General features: G+C 53.8%; 4 protein-coding genes across 4 annotated transcripts; 2 read left to right on the forward strand and 2 right to left on the reverse strand.

Moving 5' to 3' along the window:
- Positions 1-799: 799 nt before the first annotated feature.
- Positions 800-15708, forward strand: sidC (nonribosomal siderophore peptide synthase SidC; the record flags this gene model as incomplete). The annotated part of the gene is made up of 3 exons (XM_022550029.1): positions 800-877; positions 1312-1863; positions 1913-15708. The coding sequence occupies 3 exons, from the start codon at positions 800-802 to the stop codon at positions 15581-15583; spliced, it is 14301 nt and encodes a 4766-aa protein (XP_022404618.1). The 3' UTR covers positions 15584-15708.
- Positions 15709-18298: 2590 nt separating this feature from the next.
- On the reverse strand, positions 18299-20331 carry ASPGLDRAFT_72092 (sugar porter family MFS transporter). The gene is made up of 3 exons (XM_022549593.1): positions 19669-20331; positions 18953-19616; positions 18299-18793 (listed from the first exon to the last, which is right to left on the reverse strand). Exons 1-3 carry the CDS (start codon positions 20203-20205, stop codon positions 18384-18386), a joined length of 1611 nt encoding a protein of 536 aa, XP_022404619.1. The 5' UTR covers positions 20206-20331; the 3' UTR covers positions 18299-18383.
- Positions 20332-20741: 410 nt separating this feature from the next.
- On the reverse strand, positions 20742-22329 carry ASPGLDRAFT_118940 (uncharacterized protein; the record flags this gene model as incomplete). Its single annotated transcript, XM_022540004.1, has 2 exons — positions 20742-21959; positions 22009-22329. 2 exons carry the CDS (start codon positions 22327-22329, stop codon positions 20742-20744), a joined length of 1539 nt encoding a protein of 512 aa, XP_022404620.1.
- A 216-nt stretch (positions 22330-22545) lies between these two features.
- Positions 22546-24375, forward strand: ASPGLDRAFT_43012 (uncharacterized protein). The gene has a single exon (XM_022545722.1). It carries the CDS (start codon positions 22570-22572, stop codon positions 24253-24255), a length of 1686 nt encoding a protein of 561 aa, XP_022404621.1. The 5' UTR covers positions 22546-22569; the 3' UTR covers positions 24256-24375.
- Positions 24376-24389: the final 14 nt, after the last annotated feature.

The following is a 24389-nucleotide window of genomic DNA, read 5'->3' on the forward strand; positions in this document are numbered from 1 at the left end:
TGACGTGCCAGGGCTCAGGCAGGTCTTGACAGGAGATCATCGTCTGTGGTACTTCCCGGGCATGATATTCCGCCCTGTAGGGTGATTGACCCGTCAGAGTATAAGGTCCTTGGCAGTGAGAGATTGTATAGCCAGCAGTCGTTTGGAAGAATCACACGTCTCTCGACACGTGGACTTTTCCGTATCAAACACTCGCTCTCAGCCGTACAAGCAATTCAATGGAGATGTGGAACTTTGACATAGCGTTGGTATACCGATTGAATACGCAGCTCTGCCTGCCCAGTATCGTAAGTGTTCCATCAAACCACCCGGGCCGGAGTACAGATGGATAAGAAATTTTGCGCCATACAACAAACCCCGGCCATTGCACCATATTCAGACGTATTAGACCCTGAACTTGCCATGAAATCTGCTCAAGAAGCATGTCGTTGCCTGGAATATGGATCCACGGCGGTAGATCCCGCCATGTCCAAGAAGCCCTTATCAGATTCGGACTTAATTACTGCATATTCATGGACCCAGTCCCTGGAACCTTACCTATAGAATAATTAGCTCCGAGACATGAGTTCTTGGCCGGTGTACCGGGCTGTAGTGGTTGAACTTCGATTGGCTTAGCTGAACCTATTGAATGGAGGCCATGGCTGCTGAGTTGGACTAGGATACAAATTAGGATGTATACAATCAATGCAACATTCAGTCGAGGAAGCACTGCCATGGCGACGTTGGGACTTGCATAGAGTATGCACATCTCCCAGACAGGCAAGCTAATCCTATCTGATTGATATGGCATTACGCAGAGATGCACGGGGAGCATCCGGGGGCAGAAGAAAAGATGCCTCGGAGAATTATCAGATGGTGGAGATGGAAATATTGGAAGGTATGTGTACTGTACTGGTATGGTACTGTGACCGTCCCGTAAATAACCATACCAAAAAATACTTATCTAATCAGATGCGATCAGATAATCAGCTCCCGTGACTAGGACTTGGCACGGGACTTGATCGGGCATAACCGCCCATCCCACCACGGAGACATCTCCCACTGTGTCAACGACTTCCCACTGTCTTTTACCCACCCTCTAACCGATGACCAATGGTACTGCAAAATTAATTCTGCAACCGCGGGATCCACCGCCGATGACTGTCCTGCGCGGTGCCTGCGTCGACATCGGCGTGGGCAGATAGTGGGATTCCTCGGCTCCGTGTTTTTTTTGTCTTCTACAACTACCTTCATCGCTCATTTTCCTAGCATTCTGACACTGTGCCTTTCATTCACTATACTATTGTAATCATTCTCTCGTTATTGTGAAAGGTGCGTATTCCCGCCGTCTGGATGCTAAGGAAAATCATGTCAGGCTTCTTTTCGAGCTTCGAGGGGCACCGGAATCCCCCAGAAACCACCACGACCAACGACTCCAAAATGACAAACGGTGACTATATTATCTCTGTCCCGGCTGACGAGATTCTCCCGGTCACAAAGGTCCCTGCGTTGGATACAATCGATCAGTATGCTGTGGAAAGGGTAGCCGGCGAAGTTGCGCAAAGTCCCGCGATTGAGCTGTCTTGCGACGCCGGTTCTCGGGATGTCGCGAAAGGAATCGTGCAAGCTTACGCTCGTTTTGTCTCTCATTTTACCGGCCTTGAAGATGTGGCTTTTGCGATTTCCCGCGACTCGAGTTATGTGTCGACAGAGTCGCGGCGCGCAGTCGTTTGCGCGTCGGTATTTGCGGAAGAGGAAGCAGGCAAGACCTGCAATTTGCGCGAGGCCGACTATGCTCGTCTCGACAAGGATGAAGTCCAGTTTGCTTTGGAACTGCGAAATGCTGAGCCTGAAAATGGTGACCAGCATGCTGGATCGGAAGATGTACGTTTTTGCAGTATACTCGGATTGGAGAGATGCTAACAGCTTCAAGTCATTTACTCTACTTGCGCAGCCAGGCGCAGGGAATGGCGTCTGGCAATTCAGCTTCGCATACCCCCAGCGACTAATTCCCGACGCGGCAGTCACCCAGCTTCTCAAGGTGATCGCGTCGTTCTTGACCCATTCTGCCATTTCCCCTCGTTTTGCCATACCCTCCGAAGCCGATAATACCCCGAATCCCTCTATCCTTAACTTCCCACCACTTATGACTCCTCCGTCGCGCGACAGCGACAAGGATGTGGAGCGCCCCATTTCCCCGTTTCTGCTGCATGCTGCCTTTGAGGGCTGGGCCCAGAGCAGACCTGAAGCAGTTGCGTTGGATTTTGTACACTCCTTGCCATCCGCATCCACCGAAGCCGAACACAGCGTGTTGACGTACGGCGCGCTCAACACAGCAGCCACGCGCTTGGCTGCGCGCCTGCGAGAGCTGTGCGCGACAGCTCCAGGCACGGACGAAGGTCGGATTATTCCGGTTTACATGACTACTTCGCCCGAACTCTACATTTGCTACCTTGCTGTTCTGAAGGCTGGGTATGCTTTCTCTCCGATTCCGCAAGATGCCCCCGAACAGCGTGTGAGGGAGATTCTCGAAGACATCGCTTCTCCTGTCATCCTGGGCAACACCCCCGAACCTTCCTTCGGACCCTGGCGCCACGACGAATCTAACGCGCCTACATGGCTTGACGTTCCTGAGGTTACAGGGTGGCGCGACTTGCAAGGAGAGACCGCAGTGTCCGCTGACACTGTTCCTTTCGACGCACCGGAAATCAAAGCAGACCAGACAGCCTATCTGTTATTCACCAGTGGCTCCACTGGCAAGCCCAAGGGTGTCCAAGTCCACCATATGGCCGTTGCGTGCTCCATCGAATCCCACTCTACCGCGATCCCGCTCCCAGGCAACTCTGCTGGTGACTTCCGCTGGTTCCAGTTCGCAGCCCCGACGTTCGACCCCTCCTTGATGGAGATTTTCGTCACTTTGAGCAGCGGCGCTACTCTTTGCTCCGCCAACCGCAGCCTTACCCTGACCGACCTCGAGGGCACGATCAACGAGGCCAGAGCCACCATCATGATGGCCACGCCCAGTTTGGCTGCCTTGCTGCGTCCATCGCGCCTGACCACCTTGGAGTCTCTCTGGACTATGGGCGAGAAACTTAACCGGACCGTCATTGACAACTTCGCAACGGACGAGTCGAGGATGCTCGTCAACGCCTACGGTCCGACTGAGGGCGCAATCAACTGCACGTTCCTTGGTCCAGTCGATTACTCCGTCCGTGGCTCCATCATTGGAGAGGCTTTGCCAACCTGTTCCATGCTTGTCCTCGACCCCGATAGCCATCTCCCCAAGGCCGTCCCCGCAGGTCTCGCTGGTGAGCTGGCCATTGGTGGCCCCCAGGTTAGCAAGGGCTACCTGAACCGTCCCACGGAGACCGCCAAGGCGTTTGTTTACAGCCCGGAATTTGGATACGTGTACCGCACTGGCGACATGGCCCGTATCGTCTGGGACGATTCCGGCCGTGAAGTCCTGGAATTCCTTGGTCGTATCACTTCTGACCAGGTCAAGGTTAGCGGTCGTCGACTTGAACTTGGTGAAGTCGAATCTGTTCTCGCTACTGTCAGTGGAGTGACGGAGGTTGTTGCTATTGTCTCCAAGCGCGACCAGCAGACGCAGGGTAGCGAGCAGATCGTCGCGTGTCTCGTCACAGACAGCGAATCCGATAGGCAGACCATTGTGCGACAAGCCCATGATAACACCCATCGCCACCTTTCCGACTACATGTGTCCGTCTGTTTATGCTTTCTTCAACGCGCTGCCCCGGTCCAGCTCTGGCAAGGTGGACCGCAAAGCCATTTCTGCGAAATTGCAACAGGGTAGCAGCGATGTCGAGATCATCTCTCCTCCGCGGGCCGCTGATCTCAATGGCGACTTGGCTGACTGGGACGTCCCGGCTGATTCAGACCTGTTGTCGTTGCGGCAGCTTATTATTTCTCTCCTTTCCGAGGCAACCAATGAGGAGACCTCCGCCATCAAGCCGGATGCAAGCCTCTACTCCCTGGGCGTGGACAGTCTTGGAGCCATGCGTCTGCTCCAGAAACTCAGGGACAACTCGATCACTGGCCTCTCCGTGGGAGACATCCTCCAAGCGGAGACTCCCAGAGCGCTTGTTTCGACTGTATCGCAAGTTCGTCAATCAGAAAGCTCTGGCGCTGAGGCTCAGAAGGAGAAGGACGACCAGCTCCAGCAGCGTCTCGTTGCTTTCAACGCCAAGAACCTTTCGACATGTGCGGAGAGACTTGAACTCAGCGCTGACCAGATCGAGAAGGTCTTGCCCACCACTGCGACCCAATCTGGTATGCTCGCCAGTTTCCTGCGAAGCAGCTCCGACAAGACCTTCGAGACGCGTTCCTACATCTACCACTCGGTGCTTCCTCTCGGAGCTGGTGTGGATGTCGACCGTGTCAAGGGTGCCTGGGATACCGTGACTCAGAGCTACGACTCTTTCCGGACGGCCTTCTGCTGGCTCGACGACGACATGGCCCCGTTCGCGCAGTGCATCATGGCTCCCGGTGCCTCTTCTGAGCAACACTGGAACATTTACAATGTTTCGGAAGGGTCTTCGGAGGAAGAGACAATGCAGACTGTTCTGCGACACGTAGAGAACACTATCAGCCTGAGCTCTCCTCCATGGGCAATCTCGGTCATCCAGACCCCCGAGAAGTGCACCTTTATCCTGAGCATGTTCCACGGTATCTTCGATGGTGGCTCCTTGCAGCTCCTGCTCGAAGACGTCTCTTGCGCTTACGAAGGAAAGCCCCTCGTCCAGCGGACTTCCCTCGAGCACATCGTCAAGCACCACTTCCAAGCCGACCATGCCGAAACGGCGGCTTTCTGGCAGAAGCACTTGGACAACCACTCGCCCGTTGGTTTCCCGTCTGTTACGCCCTTCCGCCCGCCCACCGCTAAGAAGACAGACGCCGTGGAAATCACTGCCCGGACTGGTTACGACGACCTGAAGAAGCTCTCCCGGAAGAGCGGCTCGACTCCTCTGTCCGTGCTTCAGGCTGCTTGGGCTTCCGTTTTGTTGGCCTACACCGGAAACCCTGACCTCGATGTCGTGATTGGTAGTGTTGTGTCTGGCAGACTCGACCCGGAGTCCGAGGCCTGTATTGGACCTACCTTCACGACTGTTCCCGTTCGACTGTCCCTCAACCAGATCTCGAAGGATGGAGAGTTCTGGACGAACCAGTCCGTCGCACGTCACTTGACCTCTTTCAACGCGAAGACTCTTTCCCACCTGCAGCCTCGTCTTGGATCTATGGTCACGGCTGATGGCAAGCTGCCGTACGACACTCTCCTCGCGTATCAAGACTTCAACGCTGGATCCAGCGAAAGCAGCCTCTGGACCTCCATCAATCATCCGCCCATGGCCAACGATTTCGCGGTGATGGTCGAGGTTTGGCCTGATGTGGACTCGAGCCTCACCTTGCGCGCCAGTTTCAACCACGCGCAGCTCGACCGTGACGCGGCTGAGATGATGCTCCGACAGCTGGATGACATTGTCGCCTTCGTCCTTGAGCGACCGGACGAGGACTTCTTGACCGCTCCGTCGAACACCCAGGTCGGCTTGAAGTCCTCTTGCAACCCTGACGCTGCGATCACGGAGGCTTCTCAGACGACCCTGATCCACACCCAGTTCGAGGAGCATGCGCGATCCAACCCCGAAGATCTGGCGTTGATTTTCAAGGGCGACCTCGAAGACGAGAACAGTCCTCTCAACATCTCCTGGACATACGCGGAGATGGATGCTCGTGCTGCTCGTCTCGCCCAGAACCTGGTCGATGTCTACGGCCCGCTCACCAACAAGGCTGTCCCGATCTGCATTGAAAAGAGCCCTGCCCTCTATGTCGCTATCCTGGGTATTCTCAAGGCTGGCGGTGCCTGGTGTCCTATCGATACTTTCTCTCCTGCGCAGCGCCGTCACGATCTCGTCGCGCGTACTGAGTCGAAGGTGCTCCTCGTCTCTAGTGCGGACGGTGCCCAGCCCGCAGATGCCATCCCCCCTGGTGTCGATGTGGTCGATGTCAGCCCTCTCTCCGGAAAGGAGCCAGTCGACGCTCTTGCGGTTGACGAGGTCTCGCAGCGGGCAAGCCCTAGTGACATGGCCTACTTGATTTGGACCAGTGGTACCACCGGTGCTCCCAAGGGTGTGCCCATCACGCATTCCGCTGGTGTATCGAGTATGCGATCGCTGCAGAAGGATGTTCCGACGAATGTCGCTGGCGGCGTGGTTCGGTGCTTGCAATTCTCCGCTTACACCTTCGATGTGTCTGTGCAAGATATCTTCTACACTTGGGGTGTCGGTGGTGTTCTCATTTCTGCGTCGCGGGAGATCATGCTTGGGTCTTTCTCTCAACTCGCCAACACCACCAACGCAACCCACGCCCACTTGACCCCTGCCTTCTCTGCTGGCGTCTCGCGAAAGACCTGCACGACGCTCGAGGTCATCACCATGATCGGTGAGAAGTTGACCACATCCGTTGCCGATGACTGGGGTACGGATATGCGCGCATACAACACGTACGGTCCCGCCGAAGCCACCGTCGTGTCGACACTCCGTGAATTTGGCAACGAGTCGAAGAACATCAAGAGTGCTAACATCGGTTGGCCCATGGACACCGTCTCCGTCTTTGTCACCCGCAACCAGAAGCAAGTGATGAAGAACGCCGTCGGTGAACTCGCCCTGGGTGGTCCCCAGCTTTCCCCCGGTTACCTGAACCAGGACGACGTCACCCACGCCAAGTACGTCTGGAACGAGGAAGCTTCCCAGACAGTGTACTACACTGGTGACTTGGTCCGGATGCTTGCTGATGGCTCTCTCGAGTACATCAACCGTGTCGACGATCTTGTCAAGCTGGGTGGTATTCGTGTCGAGCTGAGTGAGATCAGCTACTCGCTTGGCGAATGCCACCCGCTCGTCGAAAACATCGAGACTTGCATCATCAACCGTCCTGACCGACCTGCGAAGGTGGTCGTTGCGTTCCTCTCGGCTCCTGGTGCGGTGTCTGAGGATGACAAGGAGCTGTTGTTGCTCAGCGATGTTGCTGTCGAGATTGCCCGTGCTGCTAGCGAGCAGGCCCAATCTGTTCTTCCTGACCACATGATCCCGTCTGTTTATCTTGTTGTCGGCAGCATCCCCAGAACCCAGTCGGCCAAGACCGATCGTCGTGCATTGCAAGCTGCATATGCCTCTGTCGACATTGAAGACTGGGAGGCCAGAATGAACCCCGGGAACGGTTTGACTGACGACTTGGTGGACGACCAAGGCAACGCTACTACTGTGTCCCAGATCGTCGAGACCATCTCCGCCCTTGCCAACATCTCGACCTTCATCATTACGAAGACCAGCAGACTTGGAAGTCTTGGTATCGACTCGATCCACGCCATTCGTCTTGCTTCCCGACTGAATGAGGCCGGATATCGCCTTTCCGTTGTCGATGTGCTTCACTGTGTCACTGTCCAGGACCTTGTCAACTTGGCCTCTGCCTCGACAGATGTCAGCGGCGTCGTCGTTGATGCCTTCGACGTCGAGGAGTTCAACCAGCGCTGGGTCGGATCGGTCAAATCCAAGGTCAAGGATGAACTGTCCGTTGTCAAAGCTACTACGATCCAGGAAAGCTTGCTGAGTGAGACCATGGGTACTTACAACATGTACTGGAGCAACCACTTCGTCTCGCTTGACTCGACCGTCGACCTCACACGCCTCAGACAATCTTGGTTCGCCGTCAGCCAAAAAGCCGAGGCTTTGCGAACTGGTTTCATCCCGGTCGCTGAAATCAGCAACGTCAACGTCCAGGACAACCTCGACTTCTCGCTCTTGCAGCTGATCTACGCGTACCCTCTTGTCGACTGGGAGAGTGTTGAGTGCACTGATGCGGACTGGAGGGAAACTCTTGACACTCGTCTCGAGGCTCTCATGAGCAAGCACCAGGCGAACTACTTCAGAAACCCGCCTTGGGCCGCTACGGTCTTGGACAAGGGAAGCGAGCGCATCATGGTCTTCACCGTCCACCACTCCATCTACGATGGCCCGTCTCTCGAGTTCATTATGGACGATGTCCAATCGGCCTACGGCTACAAGCCTCCCACTCGGAACCAGATGCGTGACGCTTTGTCCGTTGTTCTCCCGACCGACCAGAGAAGCGCCGAGACTCGCGACTTCTGGCAGACTGAGCTCGAGAAGTTCTCCCAGATCGAAGCTCCCGTCTGGCCAGACTTGACTGGAAAGCGTGTCGCTCCTGGCACCGAGCCAGAGCACAAGTTCATCACCGAGGAGATCCTGCTGACCGAGCCTGTTGGCAAGCTTCAGTCCGCTGCTACCCAACTCGGCGTTTCCTCCATTGCTTCGATCGTCCGTGCTGCGTGGGGTTGTGTTTGTCTCTCCTATTTTGGAACGCCAGCTGCTGTGTTCGCCGAGACGCTTTCTGACCGTGTTCTGGATGCGACTCTTGAGAACTGCATTGGTCCGCTCCTCTCGGTTGTTCCCGTTCCATTCCACCCTCAAGGAACAGCCCGCGAACTCCTGACCGACCAGCACCGGATCTCCGTTCAGTCGTGGAAGCATCGCCACATCCATGCTCGCGAGGTCCGGAAGATGCTCAAGCGGGCTCGCGGTGAGCCGTTGTATCCCGCCATCTTCACCTTCCACATCACAGACCAACAGCCGGGCGAAAAAACCTCTGGACTCGACATTTGGAACGCCATCGAGGATCCGATCGGTTTGCATGTCGAACATCCCATGGCCGTCAACGTCTTCCAGCGACCGGATGGTGCTCTCATGGTCGAGGCATCTGCCGACAGCGCGATCATCAGCGAAGAGCAACTGTCCATTTTCGCTCGCCAGATTGACGCCTTCGTCAGTGCAATGATCGCTTATCCTGACGAGCCGGTCACGCAACTGGTACAGCACTTCCCGACGGACTTGCTTGCTGTTTCGAACCAGGTGGTCACCCAGGAGGTAAAGAACTCGGTCAACCTCAGTCCGACTCATTGGCTGGAGCAGTACGCTCAAACGAACCCCGACTGGACTGCCGTCGAGGCGGCTACGGCCATCAGCGAAGATGGCATCGAGAAGGAGGGCATGTCTTTCGGTGAACTCAACGCCGCTGCGAACCAGGTGGCTGCGTTTATCGCGTCTCAGGGCCACAAGAACCGAATGATTGCCATTTGTGCTGGTCGCAATATTGCTTCGTACCCCGTCACCATCGGTATCTACAAGTCTGGCAATGCGTACCTTCCCATCGACGAGAATCTTCCCAACGACCGCAAGGCGTTCTTGGTCGAAGATGGTGAATCGCCAATCGTCTTCACTGAGTCGTCTTTCGCTGCGACGTTCGCAGATGTGCCTGAGTCCTGCCGCGTGATCTGTATCGATGACCCATCCTTCCAAGAGACCGTGGCAACGATGCCATCCGAGGACACCGATTATCAATCCCACCCAGACGACCTCTCCTACCTGCTCTACACATCCGGTTCGACTGGTAAGCCCAAGGGTGTCATGATCACCCGAGGCAACCTTTCGTCGTTTATCGAGTCGCTCTCCGAATTCATCTGCGACATCTCCCCCGAGACTATGAACCTCGGTGGAAAGGGTAGATGGATTGCCCAAGCCAGTCGCGCCTTCGACCCCCACATCGTGGAGATGTTCTTCCCATGGCGCCACGGAATGGCGACCGTGACTGGACCCCGGATGATGCTTCTGGACAACTTGCAATTGACCATGTCCAAGTGGGAGATCACGCACGGCAGTCTTGTCCCGTCTGTTCTTGACCAGACCAACACCCTCCCTGAGGACTGTCCCAGCATGGTCTACCTCAGTGTCGGAGGTGAGAAGATCTCGCAGAAGGTATTGGATACCTGGGGTCTTTCGCCGAACGTCGCCCTCGCCAATGCCTACGGTCCCACCGAAGTGACCATTGGTTGTACCTTCGCCCACGTCAAGCCGGATACGAACCTCCGCAACATCGGACCCCCGTTGACTGCCTGTACCGGTCATGTCTTCCTTCCTGGCACCATGACCTATGCTCTCCGCGGTCAGACCGGTGAACTGTGCTTCTCGGGAGACATTGTCGGCAGGGGCTACCTGAACCGCCCTGACGCAAAGGGATATGCCGCTGGTCCTAACGGCGAAAAGATGTATAGAACTGGTGATATTGGCCGTTTGATGCCTGATGACTCTGTCGAGTATCTCGGACGTGGTGACGACCAGACCAAGATCCGTGGTCAACGTCTGGAACTTGGTGAGGTTTCAGAGGTTCTGCGCGCATCGTCGACAATTGACATTGACGTCGCCACCGCGGTTGTTCAGCACCCTGGTCTTTCCAGAGTACAGCTCATCTCTTTCGTGTCCCGCTCGAACTCCGTCAAGTCTCGTTCGAAGGCCGGGCTGGGTGAGAAGGGCTACGAGGTCACTCTCCTTCAGTCGGACGTTGCAACTCTCGGCAAAGAACTTCAGGAAGCTTGCGCAAAGAAGGTGCCATCATACATGGTTCCGGAGATTGTTCTGCCTGTTACCTTCATCCCCCTCGCCGCGATGTCCGGAAAGGTGGACATGAAGCCGCTGCACGCCATCTTCGCCAACCTGCCGCTCTCTGCGGTCCTCCGAGGAAACAACGCTGGAGCCGTTGATGGATCTGCTTTTGCCGACCGCCCTCTCAACGACAACGAGCAGGCTGTTGTTAACGAAATATGCACCGTTGTTTCGACCGATCCTTCTATCATCGGCCCCATGACCAACATTTTCGAAGTTGGTATCGACAGTTTGAGCGCTATCAACCTTTCCGTCAAGCTTCGCAACATTGGCTACGATGCTTCTGTCGCCCGTGTCATGAACAACCCTGCCATTGAGCAACTCGCTCGCTTGCCTAGAAGCACGAACAAGGCCAACGGCGATGCTGCTGCTGCAGAGCTCCGCCAGAAGCTCGAAGCTATGGACGCGCAGTTCCGTCAGAATGCGCCCGAGTCGGTCGAACTGTCTCGTGTGGCTTCTGTCCGCCCATGTCTGCCTCTGCAAGAAGGTCTGGTTGCCCGATCGATCAACAGTGAAGGGCGTCAGCTTTACGTCAACCACATTGCCTTGCAGCTCGCGGAGTCTGTCGATGCCGACCAGCTGAAGAACGCCTGGCAGACTGCTGCTCTCGATAATGAAATCCTGCGTACCGCATTTGCTGCTCTGGACCAGGAGATGGTGCAGGTTCTTTTCTCCGCGGACTCGTATGAGATCCGCTGGGAGGAAGAGGAAGCTGGTAACCTGGACGAGGCTGTTGCAGTCCTCAACGCGCAGCAAGAATCGCTCTCCCAGGACATCATATCCAACATTTCCGCTGTTCCGCCCGTGCGATTCGTTCTGATCAGGTCTTCCTCTACCAAGCAGCCTTTGCTCCTCGACATCTCGATCCACCATGCTCTCTACGATGGTGAATCGTTCTCGATGCTGATCGAAGAAATTGCAGCCCGTTATGCCAACGACTCGGTCCCTGAGAGAGGATCGCCGTCTGCCTTCGTTGAGCATGTCTACTCTCAGGACTTGGAGAAGGCCAAGCAGCACTGGACCACTGCGCTCGCTGGTTGCCATCCCACCATTCTCCGGTCGGATTCAGATATCTCAGAGACATCCAACACCCATCGGGCGCTCCGGAGCAAGCTCTCGCACCTGGAGCGCTGCTCGGCAGCTCTCAAGACGACTGTGCCTTCCCTTGTGCAGGCTATCTTCGGTCTCCTGCTTGCTGATCTGGTGGACGCTGGTGATGTTACCTACGGCACTGTGCTGTCCGGTCGGGCAGTCTCGGTGCCAGGTGCTGATTCCGTCCTCCTTCCCTGCATTACCACAATCCCCGGCCGTCTCGACACAACCGGCCTGACCACCGTTAACGAAGTCGTCACAACCGTCCAGAAATCGGCAGTCAAGTCTCTCGAGTTCCAGCACACCTCGCTCCGTCACATTCAGCGTTGGCTCAAGTCCGAGACTGCTCTCTTCGACTGTCTGTTCTCTTTCATTCGAAGCACGAGCCCGTCAGAGTACAACTTCTGGAGCGAGCTTGAAAGCCACATGCCCGCGGATTACCCGTTTGCCGTTGAGGCTGAGGCCGATTCGGCAGAAGACATTGTCCACCTCAACTGTCGCTTCTCGACCTCCTTCAGTGCTACTTACAGTGCGGAGGAGTTCCTCGAGAAGATGGACGCTGTCTTGTCGAGTGTCGTGGCTGGGGAGAATGTCTCGTTGGAGAATTTCAATCTTTCGCAGCCTCAGTCCGCTTCCTCGTCGGCTGTCTCTGTCAAATGGGACGAGACCACTTGGTCCGCCGAAGAACTGCAGATACAGGAAATGGTTGCCAACTTCTGCGGCCTCGACAAGTCCGCTGTTTCCAAGGGCGCCTCTTTCTTGGCCCTTGGTATCGATTCCGTGACTGCTATCCAGTTCTCTCGCAACCTGCGCGATGCCGGATTCAACGCTTCCTCGTCGGATGTTATGCGCTTCTCTTGCGTGGGCGCCTTGGCTGCTCAGCTTTGCTCGCAGGAAGCGAAGGAGGAAGACAACTCTACAACTCCGTCCGTCGATATCAATACATACCATTCTCACGTCCCTGTTCTCGGACCTAACGACTCGGTCTCTGCCATGTTCTCGTGCACGCCTTTGCAGTCCTCTATGATCACTGGAACCCTTGGTTCTGCCGGTGCTGTATATACCCATCCGCACCCCGTTCGTCTTGCCGATGATGTGGACGTTCCTCGACTCAAGGAATCCATCACCCGGATCATCCAAGCGAACGACATCCTCCGGACTTCCTTCCACTCAATTGAGGATCTCGGCTATGCCTGGGTTGGAGCCGTGCATACCAGCCCGGCTCTGAACTGGCACGAGATCACTCTTCCCTCCACCGTCGACCCCTTGTCCGAGATCTCCTCCATGTTCCGCTTCGACAAGGAGACTTCCTTCACAGTGCCTCCGATTCGATCTGTCCTGGTCACCCGCCCTACCGACAAGCTTCTGGTGATCGTTATGCATCATTCGCTCTACGACGGTGCCTCGCTGCCTTTCGTCTTCGAGGATCTCGCAAGAGCTTACCAAGAGGACACCATTTCCGAGCGACCGCAATTCTCCGACACCGTCAACTTTGTGCTCAACGGTCAAGAACAGGCGACCGAGTTCTGGACCCAGAAGCTCCTTGGCTACGAAGTTACAGAGCTTCCTCGTCTGCCGTCTTCCGAGTCGCAAGACCAGATGTTCATGTCTGAATGTCGCGTTGGTCTTGACATTGGCAACATCATTGAGGCCTGCAAAGCGATGGAAGTTACCGTCCAAAGCGTGTCGCTTCTGGCCTACTCCAAGGTTTTGACGAACCTTCTCGGCAAGCGAGACGTTGTCTTCGGACAGGTTCTCGCCGGACGTTCTCTGCCCACCCCCAGAGCAGAGAAAACGATCGGTCCTCTGTTCAACACCGTCGCTCAGCGTGTCACCTTCGAGCCCAAGTTCTTGAGCAACAAGACCATGGCTCGTCGTCTGCAACAGCTAACCACTGACTCTCAAGTTTACCAGCATGCTCCTCTGAGAAATGTTCAAAACCGCCTGAGACAGATCGACGGTCTGAAGTCTGCCTCGCTTTTTGACACTCTCTTCGTTTTCCAGAAGAGCGCCGACATTGACACCTCTGTGCTTGACGGACAGCAAATTTGGACGCCCTACAACGCCGACGACTACGCCGCGCAAGCCGAACACAAGATCAATATCGAGATTGACCACGCTCAGGACGGAATCGTGGCCAGAGCTACATGCAACGGCGAGTATCTATCGCAATCCAAGCTCGACGAAGCCCTTGAGCTTTTCAGTTCCGTGTTCCAGGATATTGTTGAACACCCGACCCGATGCGCGACCGTCATCCCCGATGGACTTGGCGAGCTGCCCCTTCGACTTTCTCTGGAGGAGGTGAAGAGCCCTGAGGTTGAGCAGCGCGAGACGTCTCGCGTCCCTGCTCACGAGGGTCTTGTTCAAGGAATCCTTGCCGAGGCCGCTGGTGTTTCTGCTGACAATATTGCGCCCGACACGAGCATTTTTAACATCGGCTTGGACTCTCTTTCGGCCATTCGCATTGCCTCGATCTGTCGCTCAAAGGGCCTGAAGGCCGGCGTCGCCGACATCTTGCAAGGAAACACGCTCCGTGGTATCAGTCAGCGTATCCAGCCGACTTCTGCATCGAACGTACAGGTGCAAGGCCCGCTCCTCCGTGACTACAACCGTATCGAGTCTGCCGTTCTTGGACAACTTGGATTGCAGAAGGACGCGATCGAGACCATTCTTCCTTGCCTTGGCGGACAAGTGTACCACTTGGCCAGCTGGATCAAGTCCAACAGAACTCTGTTCGAACCCGCCTGGTCGTACTTCAGCAACGAACGAATTGACGAGGTCCAACTCGAGAAGGCCTGGCTTCAGCTCCGTCAACGCCACCCGATCCTGAGAACTTGTTTCGCCGTCACTTCTCCATCCGACGCTTACCAGGTCGTCATGAAGCACGCCGATAACGACACCTTCAAGGTCATCAACTCTCCTCTTACCGTCACCGAAGCTGCCAAGGAACAAGCGAAAGAAGAAGGCCTGCACCCGTCGTCCTTGTCCGTTCCACCCGTCCGCCTCCGCCTCCTGAAAGCCAGCGACCGTGACGGAATCCAGGTCCTGATCAACCACGCTGCCTACGATGCCTGGACGATGCCAATGTTCGTCGCTGAACTTGCCAAGCTCTACCGCGGAGAAGCGCCCGAGACCAACCCCAACTTCCCGTCGTTTGTCGACTACTCGGTGCGCTCTGTTCGTGGTCTCGACGAATCGGCTTATTGGTCGTCGGTTGTCGGTTCCAGCGCCCCAACCTTGATCAAGGGTGGTGAAGCTTCCGGACCTGAGGAACAGTTGTTCGTCGGTGCGTGGGAGAAAGTTAGGAACCTCTCGGAGATGGAAAATGCCTGTCGCTCTTCCGGAATCGGTCTTCAGAGTGCCGTCCTGCTCGCCGTTTCACGTTGCCTCGCTCGCTCGACTGGTGTCGAAAGCCCGACCATGGGATTGTACCAGACCGGACGATCCGCCTCCTTCACTGACATCGAGCGTCTTTCCGGTCCTTGCCTGAACGTAACACCCTTCGTCGTCCCCAACGCAGAGCAGTCGAACACCGGCCTGCTTGAGAAGACCCGTGACATCCAGTCTTCCCTCGCCAAGCGCGTCAGCTACGAACAAAGCTCTCTCCGCGACATCCTCGCCCGCTGGGCCAGCACCAAGGGTACCCAGACGCCCCTCTTCAACGCATGGGTCAACCTCCTCTGGATGCAAGCGCAGCCCCCGGTCAACGGCGAGCTCTTCGAACCCCTCCGCATAGGTGTGCCAACGGACTTCATCCCGTCGGAGCCTCTGCCTCCTGTGGATGAGATGTCGACTTCGGTCGCTGCTTTGGATACTTCGTACATCCCTGACGCGAATGTTTACATTGATATTGGTCCTGATGTTCGGACGGACTCGATTGGATTTGGTGTGAGAGTTGAAGGTGGTCTTTTGACCGAAGATGAGGTGCAGGAGTTTGTGGGTGAAATTGGAAAAGAGATTGAGGGGATTGTTTCTTCGTTGCGTTAGGCTGGTCCTGGCAACGAACAAAAACAAAAAAAAAAAGCATTTGCATTTGTGTAATTTGATAGACTGATATTTGTTTTGTATATGGTTTCTGTATATAGTTGCATCGAGCATCGAGTATAATTTAGTGTATTTCAAAGTTGTATTCCGTCGCTACGTAGCCATGGCACTGTCTTGATTGCTTGATACATAGCTCTTCGATGCGCCTGGAGATCCAAGTCAGTCTCAAACACACAAAATAATCGTCACATATCCCACATTGCTGGCTTGTCTAGAGGCCACTGCATTGTGCTCTAGATTTCTTATCACTTGTTATATTCAGCGTTCTACATTAGGTGCTTAGAAATTGTTCCTTCGAAATCTTCTCAATGCAAGACAACAGTCGTCTTGTATTTGAAAATAGCGAATGTCATGGATGCTGATGGTCTCTGACCTCCATGTTACAGGTGACCCTGGCGTGGAATAAAATCGTGGACTCGTTAGGTGTGGCGAGACAGGTCACTATCTGTTGCAAATGATGCTGAAGCCATATGCACAGCGTAGATACTTGCAAATTGCCATCTAAGGTGGTGATTCTCGGGATCATCACGCCCATCAACCAGACAGATGTGGTCGACTTTGCATTGCTTCAGGAAGTCGATCTCGCAAGGGAGCTCACTAGCTCGTTTACTACTCTTTTTGTGTTGACTGTCTAGGTGGCGCCTCAGCTTTCTGGTTGTATCAAATGTCTTATCTTGGTTTGGGCATTTGTCCTCCCCATGGAGATACTGACAGCATTGGCTGCTCAGTGGACTGTCCACATGGGTAAGAGAAAAGCATTTAACATTAATGAGTATAATGAGCCAATTCATCCTTCGTCGCCAAGTCAGCGTGAAATCAAAATATCAAGTCTAAAGATCAACGAACCATTGGATCCACGTTATTGGTCTGAGGGGTTGCACCATTTCTCCTCATCGCTGCCGGTATATAGTTGCCTATATAACACGTCTTGTTAGCTTATTCGAACAAGGAGTAGCTCCCGGGTCATCACTTACGTTGCCCACCCTTCCAAATATTTCAGGCCCTCGTAGCCCGGTAAAGTATCTCTGGGCACCAGAGCAATTAGACGATAATGAAAAAGGGTTTTTTTTTCTAATGGTATTTCAGGTCAAGTCAACATCTCCAGGAGGCGGCCAATATAACCTGGGACGAGCAGTGAGAATTGCATAATCCAGGAGTTGTAGGAGCACATACGAGCGAGGCCATAATAGCCATAGAAAAGTAGGAAGAACCCGGTGATTTTTACATCCGGGTGCTTGGTATTGTCATGTATAATAGCTGATCCCGAAAATGAGTAGTAAAATTATACTGACCGGGACGTCAGGTCGATGGCCTGATGCACCGTTCTTCGTTGTCTTTGCAATTCAACACTTGCAAAGACCCGACTATCTTCGCACAGTTAGCAGACGTGCGGTGCACTTATCGGAATGGAACTCATGTCTTGCGGGTTCTTGGTATTCCACGAGCCAAAATTTTAAATCCAACGGTATAGTTGCCAATTGCTATGATACCGGTCCATAATTTTCAATCACTTGCGGTTTTGCTGGTGACAAAATCCCTTCGAAGCCGAACTTAGTCCATCAAATTGCCGTGTTGCCTCGAGAAATAGGTCTTGTCAAAAAAACTCCATCCAGCGTCATTCATGTACCGCGCTAGCTGGTCTTTGTACGTCAAAAAATGCCATGACCGTATTGATAAACAACAAGGCGCAGCAAATTTCTATAGACTCCGGCTTCAGTGTTAGCAATATCACAGACTACTCCATGTTAGTGGGTCTGGTCCTTATTGCCGCCGCCAACTCTGGCAAATATCTGTAGAATTGGGGTTCCGCCATTTTCGGTATCACGCGAAAAACTGGCAGCACAGGATCTCCAGACGATTTTCCGGTCTTGACGGGCACTGATATTGTGCAGAAGATTGTCAAGGCTGGCGGTCTCGACGTATTCAAACCATAGCGCTAGAACAAGGAGCATTTGCTTGCGCGAGAGTAGACTACACCACAAAGAAAGCAGGACCCTATCCCATGATTTTGTGCCATTGATGAGTGCGTTCTATGAATTACTTCTTGGCCATCTAACGGAGAGCCCAGGCTGCGGCAATCATGGTTCATGGACTGTATGTACTAGTAATTCTAGAGAGCTCAGGTAACGTTGGCCTTTTGCGAAGTCTTCGGCTCGGGTAGCGTATCTTCTTCGCGGGATATTTCAGAACTTACTCTAATCAAAATAAGGTGGATATCCAGAACCGCTTCTAGGAAAATAAACAGAAGGTGCCACAACGCCAATTTGGCCATCGGAGCTTATCCCAACACGTTCCATAAACCTTTGGCTTACCAGAATATCCCCAATGCGGCCCGCTGTTGCGAATTAAATCACAAGGGTTGCGACATTGCACAATAACTTGTCCCATAAGACCATACCTTCGACCGGGGCACATTTAAGCCGGCCCTCGACTATCCGGCGCAATATCCAGGTTCCGAACAACTGTTTCCCGTGCCATCTTCCTGCAAAGGTCGTCCAGTACTCTTTGCGTCCACTTCTCTATCATATCAGCCTCGCACTAGGTTCTCGTCCGAAATTGAACGTCCTCCCATCCACCTACCATCGTTTTCACCATCAACACCTCGTCTCCTAATAGACCAAAGTTACAGAGACCCAGCGTTATTATAGTTGTCAAAACAAGTATTATAATCTTCGATTTGGTTACAGTCGCTAATTGAATCGTTCAGAGCTCTATCATTATCGTGAACATAACAGTATTTACATCATGCCTTCTCGACAAACTCCTCCCTCGACTTGTCATCACATAGCTTGGAGTCCTCAATCTCCCGCCGGAATTCGGCCTCGTCCTCCTGCAATTGCTGCAAGATTCGGCCATGCGCGCGCCATACCGGTTTGGCCTCGAACAACCGGTCCATACGCTCGAGCGGCACACCCTTCGTTTCTGGGATGAGGAAGAAAACATAAATGGCAGAAAGGAGCATCAGACTGGCAAAGAAAAAGTACGTGCCGTACTGCATTGTGCTCAGCATTTGCGGGGTGAAGCGCGAAATGAGGAAATTCCACAACCAGTTGCTCGCGGAGGCCACAGCTTGAGCCAGAGAACGCATATTTGGATCAAACATCTCTGAATTCAAGACCCAAGGTGTACCATTCCAACTTGGGATGTAGGACGCTAGGCGAAAGAATTGCAGTCAGTTATAAGGGTTGTTATACGCATTCCTTGGTCATAAAGGCTAATCGACTTTTTGTTGCCTCATCACGCAATACATGCATTCAAGGCAAGGTTTTAAAATCAGGGTATGAAGAGAAAGGAAAGAAAGAATAAGCATACCTGTGTAAAGATAAAAGAAAACGATTGCCATGATGCCAGCGCTGTCAAGTTCTGACTTAGGGTTGTTCTCCGGGTCGACAATTTTGATGTATGCGCCGATGACCCACAAGCACACCGATCCCGCGATTGCGCCAGCAATAAGAAGCTTCCGCCTTCCTAGGTTGTCAATCAGGAACAACAACCAAACAATGGTAACCACGGTTTTGACCACTCCGAAGACTCCGCTAAGAAGTTGGTTCTCCCTGCCTCGGATGCCGATACTTTCGAAAATCTTGGGACTGTAATAGTTGATGGCGTTAATTCCGGAGCCGTTCTGCCAGAAGAAAAGCATGAAACCGAGGAATAAGCGCCACATAACATTGGGGTTGGTCGCGGCCGCCTTGAACGGCTTCCAGAATCCGGTACCGATTTTGGCCTTTTGCTCCTCGAGAGCTTGGTCAATGGCAGCGATCTCTTCAACGATGTAAACATCATCTGCGGCCAGTTGACGAACCCAGCAGAGGTTCGTGACGGCTTCTTCACGACGACCGCGGCCGAACAGCCATCGAGGTGACTCGCGGATGAAGAAGGAACCGACCAAGAGGAATCCAGAAGGAATAAGCTGGACGGCGAAGGGAATAAGCCATTGTTTGTGGCTTTTGGGGAGAGTTTCCGAGACGCCAAACTATTTCGGTCAGTGCGTGTTCATATATCCCAGAACGTCAGAAGAAGCATACGTTGATCCAGAATCCAACCAGACCTCCCACCTGCCATCCTAATTCATAGATACCGACCAGACGACCACGAATAGCCGGTGGTGACAATTCCGAGATATAGATCGGTGTCAAGTTCGAACCGGCACCCACGCCGATTCCAGCAAGGACGCGACCGGCATACATCAACCCCAAACCCCGGTCACCATTGGCACCCAGCATCAAGCCAGAACCCAAAACAAAGATAATACCAGTGATCATGAGGCCCCATCTCCGACCCAGGTAGAAACCGATGGGATAGGCGAAGAGCGCGCCGAAGAAGGCACCGGCCTGGTATAGCGAAACAATATTTGCCGTGACGAGGTCCTGTTTGGCGTCGGACCAGTCTCCGAAGTGAAATTCATCGCGGAAAGAATTCAATTCGACGGTCTGTCCGATAAACGAGCTGTCATAACCGATCATGCATGAGGCCGACGACGCGATGGCAGCCAAAACAAAAATTCGCCAGTTGTAGACCTGGCGAGGGGTAGGGCGGTCCTCGACCACCGACAGGAGTGACATGTTGATTGTTCTGTCTGTCCGAGTGTATGAAGCGGAGAGCGAACTGACAGCGAGGGGGGCTGTTTGTATATCTGGGGAAACCCCAGATCAGGATATTTCTTTTCTTCTGCTGACTTTTGGCGCGGCCAGATTTGCCGTTCGTTTTTCCATCTCAACATTTATTTTGTGGGTATTCGCTTGTCATAAGTGGAGTCTTCGGGGCACCACCGAGGGAGAACGCTTTGCCGACCCCGTGGGGAAGAGGCGCTATTCGTATATCCGGGGTTATTCTGGTTATACGGGGTAGCAGGGATCATGTGGAGTGCAATATACTATATTGCAGATTGAGTTACGTCTTCTTTGGCTTCTTTTAGAATGCCTTTCCGGGGTAGCTGTTACGACTTCACGTCCGGAGAGACTTGCACAGCTCGGTAAAACTACGGGATTTCCCAATCGGGTAATATAATCGAGTAACCTTATGTTAAATGTGAAGACGACGTAGATTCATAGCTATACTGTACATGGATAATCATCTACCTACACCGTCTATCGCTAGCTCAACGTCTAGTACGCATACTCCGGCCATAGCCACGCTCAAACACCACGCGAATCTCCTCCAGTGGCAACCCGGACACTTCCGGATAGAAAAACAGAATCCAGAACCAGCCGATACCGCAGATCCCCGCGTAGAAACCGAACGTACCGGCCGGGGTCATGGTCTTCATCATGGATAGGAACGAGCTGGACACGATCACGTTGGATACCCAGTTGGAGCAGGTCATCCACATCGTTCCCATCGATCGCACTTCCAGCGGGAAGAAATCAGCGCTCATCCAGGCCGTGTTGCCGACTGACAAACCGTACGAGATGACGAACAGCAGCACAAAGACGAGGACCGCGATGGTCGGGGGCGACATGTGCGCGTAGTCCGGTACTTCAAGCGTCTGCAGGTTCACCGGGATGAAGTGGAATGACACTGCGACCGCGATCAAACTCGCGCACATGCCCCAAGCGGTGCAGAGCAGCAACCTGCGTCGACCCATCCGGTCAACAAGGACCATGTTAACACCTGTCATGACCAAGTTCGGACCGGCGACAACCAATCCGACAGCGGCTGGGTCGCTGAAGCCGACCATGTCAAACAGAGTGGACGAGTAGTACATCAGAGTGTTGAACCCGGAGATCTGCGAAATAACCATAAGGCCACAGGCGCTGAATAGGGCCCGCAAATTAGCCGGGTCCCCATGCAGCTGCTTAATCTTGCTCCAACGACTCTCGTTCTCGTTGTTCCGGCGAGCTTCGTCGCAGGCGTCCGCAATTGATGCGTGCACCAGGTCGATTTGTTCTTCTGTCGCCTTGCCGTAGATTTTGTGCAAAACCTTGCGCGCTTCTTCGTGATTCCCGCGATAGACCAAATGACGAGGCGATTCCGGAAGCAACGGCAGGACGACAAGCAACAGAATTGAGGGCACGCCACCCAGCCCGACCATGTATCGCCAACCAGCCGGCACGGACGCAAATGCTGCACCCAGGGCATAGGCGATGACTTGGCCCAGCGTGATGGAGATGTTGTTCAGACCGATAAGCTGACCTCTGGCTTTGGCCGGTGCCAATTCAGCCACGTACAGAGGAACCACCATAGCAGCAGACCCGACTCCGAGTCCAACGACGAAACGGCCGACAGTCATCTGCGCGATGGAATAGGAAGCGGCTTGAAGGACAGCGCCAACGGTGAACAGAGCGGATCCGATATAGATGGCAAGTTTCCGGCCGGACTGAAAGGTCAGCATCGTACTCACTGTAATGCCACAGGAACAAACATACCTTGTCTGCTGCAAGACCGGCACAAATAGCACCAAAGAATGCTCCGGCAGAGCATAACGAAGTAATCATCTCTTTCTCACTCTCGTTCAATGTCTTGCCGTCCAAGTCCGTCCCGATATAGACCAACACAGCCGAAATCACACCCGTATCATAGCCAAACAACAGGCCAGCAATCGAAGCCGTGATGGCCACGACCCAGACAAACCAGCCAACGGGAATGTCATTGAGCTCGTCGAGATCGGGGGTGCCTTTCTTGGTATCACCGGCCTCAATGGATTCGATATGGTCGGCAGAGGCGTTTTTGTCTTTGATGTCGTCCATTTTCTTTGAATTCTCCTTGCTGTTCTGGTATATACTGCTCTACACCTTATCCTATGCCTCTCTACTGTATATTTATACATAGATGTCAAAAGCCGAATCTTATCTGATTGGCTGTAAACGCGGGGAAATAAATGCGGGGATTATCTGGGGTATAATTGTCGCATGGTTCAATCAACCGACGCTGATTGAATAGCTTCATTCTCTCGTATTCTGTATCCCGAATAAGCAATTCTCGCCGTCATGCCGCGGCCCTTGCCTTGCACGCACTGCAGATACGTCCATCTTCCCCTTTCTTTTGGGTTCTACACTGACGATACTACAGCGCGGCATCTCAAATGCCACGGCCCTCCGGAAAAATGTCAGCGCTGCCAGTCCCTATCTCTGGATTGTAATCGGCCTCGTCCCGTATATTTCCGGTCATCGTCGAATCTCCGGTTCTCACCAGACCAAGTTTGGTTGCCGCCGGTATCTGGTTCTCTCGGGAGGAGAGGATCTGCTGCCCGATGGCGTTGGGTCGATGAAACTCACGACGTCATGGCCAATATCTGGATCAATCAGGACGAGCATAATGACAACGACATCATTGATAGTCCTGCGGATAATGACGGGTCGCCGATTGCCCCGGAAATTGACCCTCAACACCCGTGTCCTTCTTTCTCACGCGAACAAAGAAATCCGACTCATGCAGAGCCCGATCCCAGTCCACGTGTTGACCACGGCCGTCTGACGGCCATCCTGTTGCGGTACTTCACCGAGGAGGTGGCGGCCCGGTTTGATCTATGTGATCCGGAGCGCCATTTTACCCAACTGGTGCCTCATCGCGCGCGAGCCTGTGCGCCGCTCCGTCATGCCATTCTCACCACGGCTGCCCGCCATTTGATTCGGCTGCAGCGTCATCGCAATACGGCCGGTGTGGTGGAATGGCAGGGCCATGCATTGCCCGACCTCACAGAGGCCGTCGCCTTGGCGTATCATACGGCCTGCATTACGGACTTGTTGGCTCTTAGCATGGATCCGGACCAGATTCATAATGATAACCTGTTGGCGGCCGCGATCATCTTACGGACCGATGAGGAAATGGACGCTCCGTTGCGGGAGAACCCGGAGGATCAAGAGGTGTTTTTGCGCATGCTGAATGTGTTTATCTCGGCTCAGGTGCCTCATGATGCTGCGCTTCCTCATAGTTGTAGTCCCAGTAGTAGTTGTTCGTCAGACCCTCCCAATGGCCTGCGACAAGCGGCATTTTGGGTGGCTCTGCGACAGGAGGTTTTTACATCCTTTATGAAGCAACGCTCCCTCTCGTTTCCCCTGTCTTATTGCGATGCGTTTCGGATACTATCTCCCGCAACGGACGCCGTCTGGGCTGACCGGCTAATTATCTTCTGTGCCGATGTGCTCGAGTACTGCTACGGCAGTCAGGATGTTGCACCTGCATCCCAGTCGGCATCGCCCCATCGGTGGCACGAACTAGTCGCTTACCAGGACCAACTGCATGCTTGTCTCCCGGCCTCGTTTGATCCTCTCTACGTCCATCCTCCGGATCCGGATCGCGGACAGGTCTTCCCGGAGATCTGGCATCTGGATCCTTGTCATGTCACCGGTACGACTCACAGCGAGCTGTCTCGATTGCTGCTGCTCGTTTTTGATCCAACGCGACCGCAACTTGGGCCAGGATCTGCTGCTCAGCACCGCGCGACCATAGACAGTGTGCGAGCTATTGTCCTGCGACTGTGTGGAATGGCGCTGAGCAACAGACAGTCTGCGCCGACATTCATCGAGGCTTTGATGGGAATCACGACTTGTGGAGAGTATTTCGAGCTGCCAAAAGAGCAGGGGGCACTTTTGGGAGTGTTGGAGGTAATGCGGTTGGAGCATGCATTTCCGACTCAGCGTGTGGAGGACCGATTAATGGTTGCATGGCGATGACTACTGTACTCTACTAGTTACTATTTTGCATGTTTAAGATAGCATCTCAGCGCTGTACGGAGTAAATGTTCAAGTTTAGCATAATATGGTTCCAACGGGCGAAATCACCCCCGAATCTCACCCCTATTTGGGAT

This window comes from Aspergillus glaucus (assembly GCF_001890805.1).
Source record: "Aspergillus glaucus CBS 516.65 unplaced genomic scaffold ASPGLscaffold_3, whole genome shotgun sequence".
In the NCBI taxonomy this organism is placed as follows: Eukaryota; Fungi; Ascomycota; class Eurotiomycetes; order Eurotiales; family Aspergillaceae; genus Aspergillus; species Aspergillus glaucus.

Bases quoted from the DNA above. Each gene is read 5' to 3' on its own strand.
- ASPGLDRAFT_72092 (XM_022549593.1), bottom strand. From the start codon at position 20,205: ATGTCACTCCTGTCGGTGGTCGAGGACCGCCCTACCCCTCGCCAGGTC. The intron at 19,617-19,668 runs GTATGCTTCTTC...TGACCGAAATAG, and splicing joins TGGTTGGATTCTGGATCAAC to TTTGGCGTCTCGGAAACTCT. The intron at 18,794-18,952 runs GTATGCTTATTC...TCTTTCGCCTAG, and splicing joins TTTCTTTTATCTTTACACAG to CGTCCTACATCCCAAGTTGG.
- ASPGLDRAFT_43012 (XM_022545722.1), top strand. From the start codon at position 22,570: ATGCCGCGGCCCTTGCCTTGCACGCACTGCAGATACGTCCATCTTCCC.